At 35.1% G+C, this 17,340-nt stretch overlaps 4 protein-coding genes across 11 annotated transcripts; 3 read left to right on the plus strand and 1 right to left on the minus strand.

Annotated features, from left to right (window-relative positions):
• The first annotated feature begins 428 nt into the window (after window positions 1–428).
• Window positions 429–2,618, plus strand: LOC140962301 (uncharacterized). Its single transcript, XM_073421162.1, has 2 exons — window positions 429–673; window positions 2,059–2,618. The coding sequence occupies exons 1-2, from the start codon at window positions 586–588 to the stop codon at window positions 2,394–2,396; spliced, it is 426 nt and encodes a 141-aa protein (XP_073277263.1). The 5' UTR covers window positions 429–585; the 3' UTR covers window positions 2,397–2,618.
• A 579-nt stretch (window positions 2,619–3,197) lies between these two features.
• On the plus strand, window positions 3,198–7,561 carry LOC140971854 (uncharacterized). Of its 8 annotated transcripts, none has more exons than XM_073434384.1 (12): window positions 3,202–3,378; window positions 3,460–3,516; window positions 3,679–3,730; window positions 3,831–3,886; window positions 3,977–4,107; window positions 4,643–4,766; window positions 4,842–5,005; window positions 5,102–5,308; window positions 5,401–6,384; window positions 6,557–6,643; window positions 6,829–6,896; window positions 7,007–7,555. In XM_073434384.1, exons 1-12 carry the CDS (start codon window positions 3,354–3,356, stop codon window positions 7,080–7,082), a joined length of 2,031 nt encoding a protein of 676 aa, XP_073290485.1. In that variant the 5' UTR covers window positions 3,202–3,353; the 3' UTR covers window positions 7,083–7,555. The 8 variants fall into 8 exon arrangements, with proteins under 8 accessions (XP_073290487.1, XP_073290485.1, XP_073290483.1 ...); XM_073434382.1 differs by having other exon boundaries at window positions 3,204–3,378; window positions 3,813–3,886; window positions 7,007–7,553; XM_073434385.1 differs by having other exon boundaries at window positions 3,205–3,378; window positions 3,813–3,886; window positions 4,884–5,005; window positions 7,007–7,552.
• A 564-nt stretch (window positions 7,562–8,125) lies between these two features.
• LOC140971857 (enhanced ethylene response protein 5) lies at window positions 8,126–11,596 on the minus strand. Its single transcript, XM_073434391.1, has 9 exons — window positions 11,321–11,596; window positions 10,866–11,002; window positions 10,690–10,783; window positions 10,228–10,592; window positions 9,709–9,796; window positions 8,870–8,946; window positions 8,707–8,781; window positions 8,524–8,629; window positions 8,126–8,450 (listed from the first exon to the last, which is right to left on the minus strand). Exons 1-9 carry the CDS (start codon window positions 11,489–11,491, stop codon window positions 8,319–8,321), a joined length of 1,245 nt encoding a protein of 414 aa, XP_073290492.1. The 5' UTR covers window positions 11,492–11,596; the 3' UTR covers window positions 8,126–8,318.
• A 558-nt stretch (window positions 11,597–12,154) lies between these two features.
• Window positions 12,155–16,711, plus strand: LOC140971858 (thioredoxin-like 2, chloroplastic). Its single transcript, XM_073434392.1, has 4 exons — window positions 12,155–12,575; window positions 14,921–15,103; window positions 15,586–15,750; window positions 16,330–16,711. The coding sequence occupies exons 1-4, from the start codon at window positions 12,360–12,362 to the stop codon at window positions 16,465–16,467; spliced, it is 702 nt and encodes a 233-aa protein (XP_073290493.1). The 5' UTR covers window positions 12,155–12,359; the 3' UTR covers window positions 16,468–16,711.
• Window positions 16,712–17,340: the final 629 nt, after the last annotated feature.

Consider the following 17,340-nt stretch of genomic DNA (forward strand, 5'->3'; position numbering starts at 1 on the left):
AGATGGATTTAAAATTCACTAAAATTTTTTCATTCAAGCGAAACAAGTAATAATTTGAATTCAATCGATTTGAAATCCATCCTCTCAAATACATGAATGCAAGCACAAGTGTTTTAATCGACAAATTTATGTGCACACAGATTTTGATCAAAATTGTTTGAAACTCTTCGATCACTCACCTGAAAAACAGTACATAACACATTACTTTTTATTATTTTTCTAAATCATCTATTTTTAAAAAAATATTTTTTTCTTTTTCTGTATTAATGAGAGATAGGATTACATATCTGAAAATATACAAGATCGACGGCCAAAACGATTTCTACTTGTATGTATTAAAAAATAAAAATAAATCATGGTGAATTTATGGGCCGGTCCGGCCTTTATCAATTGGCCCATTTTAAAAACTCCCGGCATAAGGACCGTAATCTTGCAGTTACAAGGCCCGATAGGCTTGACTCCCCCTTTCTTTTTTCCTTCGCCCAAGCAATATCATAAAGCCAAAGAAAAGCTACATTAACATGGCACATTTAATCAAATTTCTAGCACGAATTTCTTCTTAAACAAGCAAGAGAAGAGAGGAAAATGGAGAATCAGATTCCAGGTGGAGCTGCTGTTAATCGTTACAAGATCCTATGGCGGGTTTTTCTCATCGGCAACTTTGGTCTTGGAGGTTTGTCTCACTTTCTTGGGTTTTGCATTCGAGAAATATTGGCATTGTGAAGTAAACTTATGAATTACTTAGGTCTCTGCTATGATCTTTATTTGGTTTATTTATTTGAACTTTTCTTGCACAGTTATTTTTTATTGCTTTGAATTCTTGCGCTGATGCATACCAGGTGTTTGTGTTAAAACTTACATTTTGATGTGCAAGATTTGCAGCATTAGCTTATTTGTGATTTTCTCGTTCTTATGTTTATGTATCGTACGCGATCATAAAGGGAACCGTAGATAGTTTCCAAGATTGTGGATATGCGTAGTATAGTTACCACAATATGATCATACCTCGACAGACTTTGCACGGGTCTCTCACGGATTTGAACCCGCTTTGCGTATTGAGGTGGATCCAGCAATGGTGCGAGGTCTGACAATCCACTAGCGAAAACCTTTCTAATTTTTTTGTACTCCAAGCCCATATATCTCTCCCCACCCAAGGTCTATCTGCTATCCATCTAGCCAACATAATTATTTTATTATTTCTCCTCGAGATTTTAGTGAAATTCATATTTTGGGATCCAGCATTAATTTATTTGAATAATGGCCCTCCATGGATTCACCTATGTAAGATGCAGCTAAAGTTAAGAGCTCAAATGGTTTGATCCCTCCATGACCCTTGTATGAGAACACTGATTTCATAGTTCTTGCTAGGCAAAGATGCATATCAGGATATATATCAAAGTTCCAATTTTTCAAGTTTCCGGTTTTTTCATTAGACCTGGGGTTGCTCATGGCTAGTGTGCTTCGACATTTTAGAATTTTAAGTATCAGATTAGACCTCTTGTGGAAAGTAGCAACCATTTAATAAACCTTTAGTTATTACATTTATAGCTCGTTAATTCTATTCTAGAGCAAGAATTAGCAACATCCACTTAATATGTTACTGTACTTTATAATCTGGAACATTCGCGAAGAAATATATGCTGCTTGATCATATGGTTGAAGGATTTTCCATCCCACGTATCAGTTATTACTATTATTGCAGCAGATCTCGATGCTTAACTTAAATCATAACTCTAAAGTCTATTACCCTTCCTTGAAACGTTATACTACAGAATAGCATGGATGAGGAAGCTTTACCTTGATGGTGGCTTTTCTAAACTGTAATCGAAGTGTGATTTTTGTTCTGAGACCAAATATTTCTTTTATTAACAGTAGAGATTGCATATCAGAAGTGCCACGGAACTTGCTAGTTAGTGATTTTTTTCCTACCATTACGGATGCAATTTGATTTAACTTTTGCCCACTTGTAGCTTCTAAATATTCTCTCTCTCTTTATATGAAGCTTTTGATATCTTAAATCTTGAAAAACTTAAATAATTCATTTTTTTCTTTTTCCAGCCTACATGTTTGCACAGGCAGGGAAGAAAGAAAGAGTGAAATTGAAAACAGAAGCCCCAGTTGAAGTTACTCCAACTCCAACTCCAACTCCCACTCTGACTCCCACTCCAGCTACCACTCTCACTGACGACGAGGAACTGATATTCACCCAGCCTACCACAAGACCTGTAATTGTTCGACAACCTATCCCTGAGGATCAGCAACGTGAGCTTTTCAAGTGGATGCTGGAAGAAAAAAGGAAGGTGAAATCCAATAATCGAGAAGAGAAGTTGCTAATAGACAATGAGAAAGCCATTCTTAAGGAGTTTCTCTGTTCAAAAAGTATCCCAAGTGTTTAAAGTGTGTTGGGTCATTCTTTGTATACAGAGCATACTTCGGTTAGTTGTATTGAAATTACCCCCTCTGTATGTAGATTTCGTTATATCTGTGGCGTCATATTCTCGGATTATATGACTCAAGGAGCATCCATCAAACTGTGTTCGATTGTTTCAAACTAAGAGAGCTGAACTATTTGTGCCTTTTCAAATTTGTGATTCAGATGGAGAGAGGTGATTTCCTTTCCTATGGACTGTAATGTGTTGTTTCATAATGTCTTAGTTTTTCCATCGCAAATTTCAAAACATATAAAGCAGATTCGATAATTTTTTTCTAGATATATGGAGTCGTGATTAACCGAACTATGAAAATCACAAAAATGAGTTATTGCTGAATCTAAAATAGGTAGTCCACTCCGTCATTGACCTGCTGACGGGTGATAATGAATCGAGACGGTTCTATAATTATCGAATTCAAGTCAAAATTAATCCTTTTAGATCTTTTTTCAAGCTGAAGTCGTGTTCAAATTATTTTCTTTGATATTTCACGATACAAGTTAGAATATTTTGTTTGATAATATAATAGTTTATTAAATAAATATGTTTAATCGACTATGTCAATCAAAAGGGGAAAACACGGAGAAAAAGACTCAGATAAAATTTTAAAATGTGACCCTTGTATATTACGAATGAAGCTACGGTACAGTCAAAATTTCTTTTTGGGAAGATTCGTTTTGACCTTTTCAGACAAATATATAGATGTAGATTTGAGGACTTTGAGGTTGTAAATAATTTGGCTGAAGTAAATGGACCCCATCAAAGGCACACTTATTTCTAAATTCCATCCAATCTCATCCACCCGGACACCCATCCATTCTTATTTTTATTATATGTCACGTTTCCGATTTTCTAAATGCAGAATTTAGCTGATTTAAGCTCCGAGAAAGTTGAGTCCGACATAGTAATAGTTTCTTGGAGCCAATGCCGGGAACTATACAAGTTTCAGGTATCAACAGATAACTGCATTTCACTGCAAAATTTCTTCTACTTTTTAACTCCATCTTGTGTTCTTGGTTTACTATCGTAGTTCTGGAATTCAAGGGCATTTCTTCTTCGTCAGATCGTTCTGCAACATCCGTCAAAGGCAAGTATTTCAAACCAACACTGATGCAAGAATTCAATCATTTTGGTTTTTAGATAATGCATTAAATTTGAATTTAATGAACTTTTTATTTTGTATTTTTGACTGAAGGGTTTCCTCGATTATCTGTCTTCTTTACTGTTTTTTTTATTTTGATACCATTAGTTTCCATCGGGAAAAGATGTTACCGGACTCAGGACAAGGGAGATTTCTCGTTGTAATGACTCTAAACTTGGTTAAAATGTTATTTCTTTAGAAATTTTGGCAGTATGATGAACAAAAAAGTACTGATTTTACAGTCCTGTTGCTAAACTTAGTGAGGAATTGGCTGTTACACTTGTGGATGAAGAAGGAAATGAAATAGCATATACAGGTGTATTTATCTATCAGTATGCTAATTAGACTCAGGTTACCGAATTAATTTTTTCTGATAACACTTGGATTGCTTTTTCATCGCGCATAGGCATTAGGATCATGCAAATAATTCAGAAGGGAACATGGGATGATATTTTCTCGCTTGAAGGAGGCGGGCAAGTACATTTGAAGTTGCGATTTTTCCTGAACGAGGAAGAGAAAAATCGCATTCGTGTTATGGTGTGGTACCTCTGAATCACTCTTCATTCCTATGCAATGAATTTTTTTTATGTCATCTAAGTGCGTCTGTAAAACATTCTTGCATATGCTGAAGAAATAAGCAAGGTGTCCTGATGTGTTGACTTCCAATTCGCAGTTATGGTTGCATAGCTCAAGTCTAGCATATTTTATTAGACCACGTGGTCTACATGAGTGATATAGTAAGTAGAGTGTCTGACCTGACATTAGATCATTGTCAAGAATGTTAGAATTATTTCAAATGTGTTCAATAACAATCCCATGTTCTTTTCCACTACAACAGAAACAGAAACACAATTTAATTCCTACCTTGTAATAAAATAGAATCATCATTTGTATCATCTCTCACCAAATTGTAAGCTTGCTAACTCGATCATGTTCTTCTGAACTCATGGTGTGCGGCTGAAACAAATAAGAAAAAATTATCAATAAAACTTATAGAACTTTTAGTTCGAAAACAGAAGTCGCAAGCCGCGAACTTAATAGATTATCATCTTCTGTTTTTGTTTGTGTCAAGAGAGAATCTGCGATGAAAAAGAATCTTGCAACCGCCTCCAACATTAACCTTAATCGTTCAGAAAGCACTAGTTCGACTCGTAATTCTGAAGAGAAGTCCACTCATAGCGAACAAAATGTCTTAGGTTAGTTCTCATTTGGGGTATTTATAGTAAATGTTATAAAAGCTTCCTCTTTGGAGAAATGTTTGATGATTTTACGACTGATTCATTTTCAAGGTTCACAAACAAATTTCGTAACAGAAGTAGTGAGCCGTGAAGCTGAAGCCTCACCAGCTTCGCCATCGAGTTCTGAAGCATCCTTTGTTGGCTCACCGTCTAGTTACCAAAAGGAGGAAGAAATCATCCAAGAAATTGAAACCCCAGTTAAGAAATAATCACTCGGTAACTTGTTTATTGACAAAGTAAATAAATTGAATATATTTTTGGGTTACACCTTATAGTCAAGCTCTCCTGTTTAGAATGCTGCAGATTGCAGTCAAGATGCTTCTCTCGTCTCTTTTTCACATGTAACAGAAACACAATCGTCTCGAGTACCTGAAACCACACCAGCTGAGAAAATTGAAACGGCATTGCCTATTGTCAAGTCAAAGGATCCAGATCTCACGGAGAAAGTCCCCAGCAATGTGAGGAAAATGATAAGTGCATTTGAAAGTGGTCAATTTAAGGTGCTTGAATTATTTTTTAGTTTGTAGTTAGGTTTTTTTGCCTCAAATACTTCTTTCTGGTTACGATAAAAAATTAAACTTTTCCCAAGCAGGATGTGAAATCCCTCAAAAGGCCCACTTCTGTACTACAAGATGAAAAGGATGTCGCTCAATCTACCAATCAAAGTTTGAGAAAAGCTGAGGTTGCCCATCTTACTGAAGACTTGAGTCGAAACCTAAATGTCAGTGGACAAGAAGATCTTGTTTCAAGTGACTCCCTACCTTTTCCAGACCTAAAGGAGTCAAAGTCAAGTGTTGCAGCATTGGAGTATAGTGAAATTACTTCAGAGGAACCAACTGTTGAAGAAAGTAATAGATCACCGGACTCTTTAACAAGTTCCAATATACTGGAGCAGGATGTGGAAAAATACCTTGAAAGGGCAGCATCGGCACAACTTGAACAAAATATAGCTGGAAAGGAAGGTTCTTCGGAGGACAAAGACGAGAAGGGCGTCACCAAATTAACCGATCAAAGTTCAAGAGAATTTGAGGATCCCTTTTTTACAGGATACTTGAATCAAATGATACCAAGTGTTAGTGGACTAAGAGACTTAGATTCGAGTCACACTGAAGCATCTTTAGCCCCTAAGGATTTGGAGTCAACTGTTGCTCCAATGGAAATAAGTGGGGAAGAAAGTGATAGATCACCGTTTTATCTAACGAGGCAACCAGTTTCAGAAACAGCTACATGTTCGGGAAGAGAGTCTGAGGTACAATCTCAAGAAATAGATGCTTATGATTCTTCTGATTCTTCAGCTTTAGAAGAAGCAGAAAATGAGACACAAACAGGACTTGAACGTTCAAAAGTTATGGATATTCAAGGGACTTCAGATCAGAAACCAAAATCGCTGGACTTTGATAAAGAAGAATATAATTCCCCTGAAAGCTCTGGTTTGTGGATATTCCCGCACAATTTGGAACGTTTATGTATTACAACTGCTGGCAACCAAGTGATGAAAATAGTAGAGCTTCTACATATTGAAGCCAATACCCACCAAGAAAATGAGGTTTCTATGGAATCAGAAATCTTGGAGCAGGTATACTCTACTGGCATCTCCTGCAAGGTTTCATTTTCGAAAAATTGCAAAAAAGCGCCTCAGCTACTTATATGGTCTTATTTTGAATTAGAGTAATTGCAGCTTCAAAAATGCATTTATGCATGGATCATAACATAGTTTGATATAAACATGTGTTAATGTTTTGTGTCAGCAACATGAAATACGTGAAGTAGACATTGGTAATATGCCAGAATCTGGTAGCTTTCCAGACGACTCATGTAACAGACTAATTGGGCAGGTAATGCTCTGATCATCAGATCATTGTTAGTTTGTACACATGAATGGTAGTCTTTTCAGGTTGATGTTATGGTTAAATATATGTATCCAACTAAATCTTTCCTTTCATCATTAGTTTCATAGCGAATGGACATATGTTCAGCAGAAAATATGGCTTTTAATTTTTAAAATTTCATATCTTTCCAGGCTATCAAAATTGCTGTGATTCTTGGTTTTGGATTATTAGTTCTTCTCACCCGAAAAAAGGAACCTCGGTATTTTCTTTGTTAAAAGTCAACAATACGTATCCTTTTTGTTTCCTAAAAACAATATGGCTTGTGTTAAATCTCCCTTTTCTGCTCTGATAACTTTGAATGCTTTACAGGAAGAAAAAGTCTGAAGAAAATGATTTTCTCTTCAGTATTCCAAATCAAATTGATGAAAGAACATTAACCGTGTAACAATGTACGGTTCAACGGGAAATTCGTATATAGATGAGGTCTACTATTTTTTTTCGTTTTGCTAAATTATGTTGTATGATTAAGCAACATAGCACATTTTTGGCTTCAAACTTTTCTCAATGGGTGTTGTAGCCTGATATAGACACTACAGTCTACCAAAAATTGCATCATCTTGTACTATTTCTTTCCAAATAATGGAAGCCTGTTCATGCACTCTGCATATCTTGCTTCTTTGTTTTTGCCTTTTCCTCTTCAATACATTTCTTTTTTGTTAAAAAAAACTAACATAGAAGCCTACATACTTGTTATCATCATACCATAAAAAGTGGTATCTTTTAAAAATAATTGAAAAAAGAGAGTCGAGGGATGCTTCTGAAAACAAAATGTTAGAGAATATCAATAGAGAATAATTTAAAGGACATCTTTGCAGAAAATTATGCAGTATTCTTTTAGTAAGAGGTGTTGGTTGTCGCTGTATTGCATCAAAATACATGGCAACTAAAATTGTCAACGTGCGAATGAGGGTTTAAAGGAGTCGAGCTTGATTTGAACATCGAAAATAATGTTCGAGTTGAGTTCAAGCAGTTTTTTGAGCCAGTTTGGTCAATAACCTGATTCATAGTATACAATGAGCATGTATCCTACATCATATATTCAATAAGTACTGTGCAAAAATTCTAACTCGAACTTTTAAGTTGAATGACTCATGAGGTAGCTCAATTCATTTTACACCCTAATAATTAATCTGTAGGATTTAATAAACTCTAATAAGTAAGCATTAAATATTAAAAAAATTAATAACGTGCTTTGAGTTTTATATCTATTTAATTAGTCAATTAATTATTGTGTGATTATCTAAATTGTGATAATTACAATTTTAACGAAGTACTTAAAAAATTCATATAATTTATTTTAATTTTGAGAAATATTTGAAATAAGCGTTTAATTAATAAGGCCCCCGTGAAAGATAACACGATCAATAATATTTAGAGAAAGTAATGCAGCACATATGTCGTGCAATGGAATTCGGAATCCAATTTGGAAAAAGAAAAAGAAAACACACATTATTCAAACACAAAATAATTTTTATAACGGAGAATGACAATGTTATTACAAATGTGGATTGGGAGAAGCCCCTAACCAACCCCTTATAACGTAATAGAAAGTAGATTTCGGACATGGTAAGGAACTAAAGCTGACATGTGGACAACTGGTATAGCAGATTTTGATGAGTATCTACGAGTTAACAGGTTTGCCGTTTAATTTAGGAAACGGGTCTTGTTTGCTCAGAACAGCAACTTTGCTCTTGTGAGCAAAATACCCTTTCACGAGATTCTTGTATATTAGAATGGACATTATGCACTCCACCTAAGCAAGAAAAAGAGTATCAAAGAGAAGAAACTCGAGATAAATCGAGGGCCGAATGTTTGAGGAAAAGTACCTCATCAAGATCCATGTCGATCTCGAGCCATTTTAGCGCTTTAACAATTACATCTAACTTGATCTGGTGAGCTTTATTCGGATCCTTCTGCTTTTGAATGATGTAGCTGCCAGAAAGGTTCAAAATAGATGTTTAAACTGGATGCTAGTTTCATTTAAACTAAGTTGATGTGTGGTAACTTACATTTTTTTAATCAATCGTTGGTAAACTTGGAGTTCTAACTTCTCTAGAACAAGATAAACCCCGGATCTCAAGAACCTGATAATGATATTTATTGTCAAGCATTCAAAGACGAGATTAATCATCGTAATACACAGCAACCTGTGTTAAAGGAATCTGAAGATACCTGTCCTCGTGTTCCTGAAGGGCATGTCTTAAAAGTCGAAGATCACCTCTCCTGAGAGCAAGCACAACATCGCTGTACTGCAATAGTTTAAAGAAGTAAATAGTTTATTTTGAGACAACTACCAAAGCATATTTTTATTCCCTAGGAAATAAAACCGGCACGTTCATTTTACCGACATCACAATTAGGTAGCATATCAAGTTCATTGCACAAGTAATTTCTTAAATAAAGTTAATTAGGATTCTCAAAAATGTTATTCTGTTTATGCATAAACCCGTTGTTAAACCTTTACGACTTAAACTTCAGGCTCTCTCTTAAATCGTTTGTCAGGAAAAAAGATGCTTTTAACCATACTGCCGGAGAACTCGTGAAATCTTCTCTTAATAGGATACATCAAATTGACTGCATAGATCTGATTAAATAGTGTTGTCCCAAGGCTTCAGAGCATTTAATGTTCAGAAATCCTTGAGATATTATTTTCTCACTGTTCACTCTTTAACTGAATGTGCTACTACCGTTTCAATATCTATCTCATTTTTTTCAACCTTTTCCTCCAGGTGAATGAATATATATTGTTTCTTTCCACAGCTATAGCAATATTCATGAGGTGAAGATTATCGTCATCACACATGAGTGCTGAATTTCGCTGATAATGGTGAGAGATGCACCTTCAATGCATGTTTGAAAGAATCGATAGTTATGTCACAGAAGCAAAAGCTACAACAAGCAAACCAAAGGTATGGCAGACTAGTAATGTGATATAAAAAGATGTGTGACCATAGTTCTTGTGGTGTTCACGTCCTCCAATATGCAAAACAAGATTAAGTAGAGAGTTCATACCTCATTCAAGTTAAACTTTTGAAGAAGTGAATCCCTAGGTAAAATGCCTATTGAAAGCTTCACGGGTATAAGATATTTCAGAATCATCCTAAATAACAATATCAAATGTTTAGTGACACAGCATACAAAAGATCCAGATGTCTACTGAAAGCTTCACAAGTATAAAAAATTTCAGCATCATCCTGAAATTGGGAACTAAACAATGCAACTTAAGCAGCTAGAACTTTGAAATAAACAAATTAGATGAACTCTAGTAAAACCCGTGGTATTCCACAAATAATCAATTTCATACTTGCAAGAAAACTGTCTCGCTCAGAGCTAAGAGGAAGAGAAAGCTAAACAGTGATATATTGAAAGGATCAGCATAATTGCGAACCACGCCTTTTTGTGCACTAGATCTACCGTTGAAATTTAGGTTCATAGTAACTAAACTAGGAAATAGGAATGCTTTGAGGTGTTCCAAATTCTACCCCATCAAGATTTGTTATAGACGTAAAAAAACGCAGGCACTAACCGGACCTTATGTTTTCTTCTTTCCGATCATTGCAGTGTGTTAATGCATATGATAATTTATGGTCAGCAGCCGGAAAGTTTTCATTGTATACCTCCAATCGACCAGTGTAATACATGTAAGTGACCTTATCCCTGACAGGAAACTCCTCGAAGTCAAAAATTCTAGCCGTCTCAATACTTCGTATCACACTGCGACATAAATGGACTGTCCCGAGCTTGAAATATATTTTAAAAAGTTGACAAGTTACATATAGAGCTCCCACACGTTTTGGTCCCTTTCCAGCAAGAACGCCAAACACTTTCATGAGGAAAGAGCCAGCACCTTTCAACTTCTCCGGGGTTTTCCCAAATGAAGCTAACTCTATATCAGCCTTCAAATCAAATAATAACAAAAACAGTTCACACGCCTTCTGATTATTCTAATGCTCATTAATTTACACAAAGAGAGATACATTTTATAATCTTTACCCTCTCAGCAAGAATCCTAATTTCATACGCAATAACATACAACGCTTCCAAAGCCCAGGCCGAATCCCAATTTCGAAACTCCTGAATAAAAGCACTAAAATTTTCCATCATTAGGACATTTACCACCAATCATACAGTTTATTCGTATGGAAAAAGTTCATCCACAGAAGACTTACTTGGATGCTCTTTCAAAGGCCATGTAAGATTCAACCAGATTTCCAAGTCGATAACTCTGCAAAGCCCGGAATATCGGTAATAGAATGTCTGTATACTGAGAATGCTTCTCGGATTGCCTAATCACTCTATTAGCATCCTGTCAAGAATCAAATTAAAATATAACATTATTGATCACATATACAAGTGAAGAACGATCCACAAATACATATGGAAAAATAATATAATATGCATATCATCCACCTGCAACCACAAATACAATCTACATCCTATAAGCAAAGTTTATTCTTTTCCAATACAAATTCCCACCCAATTCGGTCGTAAGAACTGAACCACAACATCAAATTTACGCCCAAATCACTTCAAGTAGATGGTGAATAACATCACATATTCATGCATTTTCCCAAAAAAAATAAAATTTTTATAATAACAATACATTTAACAAGCTAAATAAAACCTGGAAGACGTTGAGGGCATCGGCGAGGGAGAGGAGGGAGGCGGAGTCGGTGGAGACGGAGAGCAGCCGGCTCAGGGAATTACCATCCTGATATGAAACGGCATCGGAGAAGCGATTTAGGTATTCATTAATTCGTCGGTTGGCTTCTCCCATGCTCATATATGCAGCCATTTTTTGCTGTGAAAGAAGCAGTAGTTCACAGTGCTGTAGGAAGATGGAGATGGAGAAACAGTAAAACGACTTCGAATTAAGGAGAGCTGAGGGAATGTGTTATGTTCGATTTACTGAGAATTTATATTTGGGCCCAAAAATTACTATTTGGGTTTTATTTTTGTTTTTATGTAAAATATAATTAATTTATTTAACAAAATTTTGAATATTTCTTCTTTTAAAGAATTGTTCTATTAAACAATATTAATCACAGAGCATGCCAAGGTTATTATTTTCTGTTGGTACTTTATTTAACAAAATATTGGAATATTTTTTACTCAAATAAATATATATTACGTAAGATTATAACTAATAAAAATTAATTTTTCATAATAAAAAATAATATTTTGTGAAAAAATAATTAACTTGATTATATTGTTTTTGGGTCGGTCGTAGCAGGAAAAAACCACCGTGCATTGCCCCAAACAGTCTTCCTCCGCTTCCTCCATTTTGGTTCACACAAATCTCTTTCCTTCTCAGGATACTGCACACTTCCCTGTCGGGAAATATTTTTTTTTAATTTCAGTAACTCTTTTTTAAAAAAAAATAAATTTGTTTGAGAACGTCATTTTAAAAAATAAAAATAAAAAATTAACCGAATTTATTTAATCAATTTTTCTTGTTCTGCCTCCAAATTCACAGATTCGCTCACACGAAAAGTGTGCGAGGGACCAGGGAAAAAAATCCCCTTTTTTTTTATTTTCCTTTGATGTAGCACACAAGTACACTGACGCCTAATGAGCAAAAAGGGAGCAAATATATATTTCCCGCACAAACCCAACTGTAAAAAAAGAATTTCTTGTTCTTGACATACTTGTCTGTGTGTTTAATGGCCGATTTGATGAAATTATCTTTCAACTCTATGAGTTTTTCTCCTTCTATTGTAACCGCGTTTTCTTCGTCTTTTAATTCATCTAAAAGGGCCCTTTCTTTCAGCCAAAGATTACACAGAAGGATTTTATCTGTTTCAGATATCTCATCTCTTGGTGGTGAATTTTTACCCCCAAATCCCTTCAAATCCAGCAAGGAATTAGCATCTTTCAAGGTAAAGGCTTCAACTTTCTTGAACTTTCATTTTGTTGTGAGCTTAGCTTGGAGGATAAATTTGCAATTTTTTGTTCTTTTAGTTGGAATTTAGTCGACTTAGAATAGGATGAAATTCTCTATTGATGCAAATTGTCTCTGTTACCACCGTTTTTTTCCTTGATGATTTCAGATGGTGGGTTCTTGATTTTTACAATTGGTAACTAACTGATGTTACGTTGTGCACATGATCGTCAAGTTATCAGATTTAATGTTGTCTGGACGTATATCTGAGCAATGTTGTGAATTCTTTGTTGTTTTAATTGTTCCCTTCAGCGGTTCAATAAATAGTAGATTGGTAAGTTCCTACTGGTGGTTAGGTTATCTAGATAAAGATGCTATTTTTAATGTAACAGCTTGTAGTTAGCCAATTTTTTGTTGGTTCACAAAATACAATCCTTCTTGCATGCTTCAGGGACATTTACCCTCAACCAAATAATTCGTCAGGGAGGGTTCATTTTCTCTGTAATCCACATTCTTGTAACCTGACGGTACTAGTATGGGGTTTAGATGAAAATGTAATGTATTAGGCATTTTGCCTTTTTTTCTTTTGGAAAAATGACGAGTCTTCGACAAAGAAGGAAAATGCTTAGATGATTTTCTGTCAAAGTTCTTGTATAAGGTTTTTGAATGCCAGAAAATGTGCTTCAATATTCAATTAAAACAAAGCTCTGCAATTCATATGTTTTTTTTTATAATTCACCTAATGTTTAGTGTTGCCATCGGTTTAAGTCAAGCATGCACCTACCTCTCCGGATCAAGACATAGATAATTAGGGCTTAAGATAGACAAGTAGCATTATCCTGATTCCCCCATGGCATTTTCAGTGGTAGAAAGAATGGAAGAGCTAAGTACAATTCCTCGAGCTAGTGTACATAATCTCTCCGTGGCTGTTATTCATATATTTGTTTATGAGTTTAGTGGCAGTGAAGTTAACAGATTGGAGAGACCAAGGTAGAATGTAGATAGATGGTTAGGTTCTTGCTGAAATACAACTGTGCCAGAATTTGGTGATTGGGTTCATGTCCGTTGTGATTTATCATTGGTTGGGTGCTTTAGAGATTGGATAATTACTTTAAACAAGCTAACAAACAAGTGTATTTTCTCCCACTGCTGTTGAATGACCTGTAGCTGGAGTGCACAATATTACCAAAATAAACAGGCAGCAGATTGTCCAATTAAGACTTAGATATCTTCAATAGTTTGGTATGGTCTATTGTACTTCATACTGTCTGATACACATCGAATTTAATAAGCTTCAGAATCCCATTCTATTTGCGCACTTTTGTTTTTTGGTACTCTAGCTTGACACGAAGTTATGCTTGCCGATTCGTTCGGATTGTTGTCCGAAAGTCTGGATCTCATTAATTGTTTAATGGTGCTTAATCCTGAAACGAGCTCTAACATACAAGGTCGGTTTGGATGTATAAGAAGTACTTTATCAAATAGTATTTTTAAGTGCCATTTTTAAGAAAACAAAAACTGTTTTATTCTTGGATGGAGTAGTTAAAATAAGTTTTTTTTTAAAAAAATGCGAAATAAAAATGCCAGAAGCCTAGAAGCCAAATTTTTTGAGATCGGACAGATTAAGCATATTTTTAAAAGATAAATCTAGCAAAGTATTTTTTTTTTTCAAAAACCGAAAAAACTCTTTTTAAAAAAAGTTAATGTATCCAAACACACCCATAGTTGACATGTAGTAACCAATATTAGGGTTTGCATTGTTGATACAATCGAATTTATTCATCTTATTGTTAACTTTTTCATTTGATTTATCTTTTCGGTTCCAAGCAATGCAGGGTTATTGTAATGTTAATTTTTTCTGAAACCGAACTTTCAATAAATGCTTGAAGTATTTGGACTGTTGGTTTTTAAATCCTTTATACAGATCAAATTATAGATATTTTTTCCTCATGGATTGAAGTTTTTTTTTTTGCATAACAACTTGTTTGTATTTATAGCGTATGTTCAGTTTTTTTTGTTCTGAGTTTCCTGAAACACAACTCGGTAAAATCATCACTAGAAAATCTAATGACACGCAATGAGTGGCCAACAATTGGATCACTCGGTAGGAAAATGATCCACGGGTTCTGGATTATGCTTCAGATTTTTTGGGACAAAGTGGTTTATATTCTTGCTACAGTCTACCTTCTGCGTTTGTTCTATGAGAAGGGTGAACTCTTAATATTTTGTAATTTGTCCAATGGATATCACAATATAAAAAAATCATGAAATCATGCTGATTACTCATAATACATCGTTCTTTCTTCAGTTAATTATGTCTCTCCTCTTTGTGTTTATTATCAGATACAAGCAACTGTTACTGAAACTGAGCCACCCAAGTGGTGGGAAAGAAATGTGGGTCCAAATATGATCGATATTCATTCCACGCAAGAATTTTTGAATGCCTTGAGTCAGGCTGGAGATAAGCTAGTTATAGTTGAGTTCTATGGGACATGGTGTGCTTCTTGTCGGGCACTATTTCCTAAGGTAATATTCATTCAAGTATCTTACGTCTCTTGTGCAGTAAAGGCTTTGATTGGTATTTATCCTTCTTTCAAGAGAGTGACAATGCTTTGCCTATGGAGTTTTTTTTTTCATTTGTAATTACATTTGGTCGAACTTTGGATCGTTTCTATTAGGTATAGAATCAGATGGAGTGTTGATACTGGTCTAATGTCATATACTCCACGATATAGGTCCTCTATTCATTCTTATGCCAAGATAGCGAAGGACATCTAATAATTAGACACACCCGCATGCATCGCGTCAAATTTATGTCTGATTTAATTGGAGTCAGGATGAGAATTCATGGAACTGGATGAAAACATTACTTCATTACTGAAATTAATTTACCAATTCCTGTGATACCCATTCCTCAAATAAATACATCATTATATATGTTCTTGTAACTAACAAATCTTCAGAATTTTAATCTAGTGCAGAAGTGTAATTCTGTTTTCTGTTGTCAGCTATGCAGAACAGCCGAGGAACATCCCGATATTGTGTTCCTTAAAGTTAATTTTGATGAAAACAAGCCCATGTGCAAAAGTTTGAATGTAAAGGTTCTTCCTAATTTCCACTTCTACCGTGGGGCAGATGGACAGCTTGAGGCCTTCTCTTGTTCCCTAGCCAAAGTAAGTAAATCTGCTTCTGCATGGTTCTCCGTCAATTTTCGTTCACTAAAATTTTAAATACTTCATGTTTTATTGTTAAAACCCGAGGTTAAAAAATTTGCAGTCCATCACACTATGGCCGTTCCAGATTTGGGTTAATGATGTACTAAATTTTTTCTTTGGCATCTGCTGTACTACATATTTTGAATTGCTAATTGATTGAAGTCTCTTGGTGTCATCCTGATTGACGTGAAATTGATCTGTTCTAGCAAGCTCCACTGCGGGTTTCAATAAAAATGGAAAGGAAACCACTAACCAGATAAAATTGTTGACATGGTGACACCATGGTCTTTACATGGGTTTGTGGTAGAAGCATCAAAATGTTTACAAGTTTGTGCCATGGTGCAGAGTCACGCTTCGGTTGGCTTGTGGGTCCGTGGAGTGTGGCGAGACAATCATAATTTGTTAATAAGTGTTTATTATTTAAGTGCGAAAGAAATAAGTACTCTTATTTCTGTGTATATTATATAACCTACTATATGAATTTTACCGATATGATCATCAAAGAAATGACTTCCTACCACCAAAAACTTTTGGCAGTTTCAGAAAATAAAAGATGCCATTGCATTACATAACACGGCTCGATGCAGCATTGGTCCACCTAAAGGTGTCGGAGATCTCAACCTTGAAAGACTCTCGGCTCCAAAAGAGAAGCGACCCGAATCTTCTGCCGCATAGTACTTTTTAATCCAAAAACTAGCCGTTTATAGTTGTGCATTTGTGTCTGCCGTTCTTGAGGAATGCAATTGATTTCTAATCCATTTTGTGTAATATGAAATGCTAAGTTGGAAGCAAAGCTTTACGGTATCTTCTTTCTGCATTCCTTGTATATATGTACACACGTGTATAGAGGCTTGTTGCCATTTTGCATTCGATTGAATGACATTGATCCAAATCGTGCCTACAGAGGTGATTTCTTGTTTTTGGATGCCTTCAATTACTTGTTTCCTTTTCTAGTTCAGCTGTTTTTTGAATGCTTGGGATTTGGTAAAATGCATTCTAGTTTCATTATTTCAGTTATTCATGTGTATTATTGATTTTTCTAAAATTAGTCCAGTTACTAATTTTTTTGAAAAATTGGTACCATTAATTTGGATTTTACGAAAATTTCAATCGATTCAATTACTTCAGAAGTAAGTTCGATTGTTTGGCTTTCGTCACAAAATAAAATAAACACGCTATTTCTGAACAAAGAAAGAAGTCGTATACCACGTAACGTGTAAATTGTTATACACAATTGATCAGAAATTTCGTGAATTTCACTAGACAACAAGGAAAGTCATTATTATAGAGCTGCTCGGTCGACGGAAGAGGAACACTGAATCAGCAGTAAACTCCAGAATCTATTAATATATTTCTGTTTCCAACGTGTCTTGTCTGACGCCATGATTTCAACAAAATATATTTTCAATTAAAAAATAGACGGATCTTAATATGTCTCATATTCACAATAAAAAGTTATACTCTTAATATAAAAAGTAATTCTTTTTCATGGATAACTCAAATAGAGATCCGTCTCACAAAATACGACCCGTGAGATCGTCTCACACA

This window comes from Primulina huaijiensis, chromosome 2 (genome assembly GCF_012295235.1).
Source record: "Primulina huaijiensis isolate GDHJ02 chromosome 2, ASM1229523v2, whole genome shotgun sequence".
Taxonomy (NCBI): Eukaryota; Viridiplantae; Streptophyta; class Magnoliopsida; order Lamiales; family Gesneriaceae; genus Primulina; species Primulina huaijiensis.

What these genes read in the sequence shown, in the direction of transcription:
- LOC140971857 (XM_073434391.1), bottom strand. Translation starts at nt 11,491, where the DNA reads ATGGCTGCATATATGAGCATGGGAGAAGCCAACCGACGAATTAATGAA. An exon ending in CAACGATTGATTAAAAAAAT is followed by an intron (nt 8,630 to 8,706) that starts GTAAGTTACCAC and finishes CCTTTCTGGCAG; the next exon opens with CTACATCATTCAAAAGCAGA. An exon ending in TCGACATGGATCTTGATGAG is followed by an intron (nt 8,451 to 8,523) that starts GTACTTTTCCTC and finishes TTTCTTGCTTAG; the next exon opens with GTGGAGTGCATAATGTCCAT.
- LOC140971854 (XM_073434382.1), top strand. Translation starts at nt 3,354, where the DNA reads ATGCCGGGAACTATACAAGTTTCAG. An exon ending in GACAAGGGAGATTTCTCGTT is followed by an intron (nt 3,731 to 3,812) that starts GTAATGACTCTA and finishes CTGATTTTACAG; the next exon opens with TCCTGTTGCTAAACTTAGTG. An exon ending in AATCAGAAATCTTGGAGCAG is followed by an intron (nt 6,385 to 6,556) that starts GTATACTCTACT and finishes GTTTTGTGTCAG; the next exon opens with CAACATGAAATACGTGAAGT.
- LOC140962301 (XM_073421162.1), top strand. Translation starts at nt 586, where the DNA reads ATGGAGAATCAGATTCCAGGTGGAGCTGCTGTTAATCGTTACAAGATC. An exon ending in CGGCAACTTTGGTCTTGGAG is followed by an intron (nt 674 to 2,058) that starts GTTTGTCTCACT and finishes TTCTTTTTCCAG; the next exon opens with CCTACATGTTTGCACAGGCA.
- LOC140971858 (XM_073434392.1), top strand. Translation starts at nt 12,360, where the DNA reads ATGGCCGATTTGATGAAATTATCTTTCAACTCTATGAGTTTTTCTCCT. An exon ending in GTCGGGCACTATTTCCTAAG is followed by an intron (nt 15,104 to 15,585) that starts GTAATATTCATT and finishes TTCTGTTGTCAG; the next exon opens with CTATGCAGAACAGCCGAGGA. An exon ending in TCTCTTGTTCCCTAGCCAAA is followed by an intron (nt 15,751 to 16,329) that starts GTAAGTAAATCT and finishes AACTTTTGGCAG; the next exon opens with TTTCAGAAAATAAAAGATGC.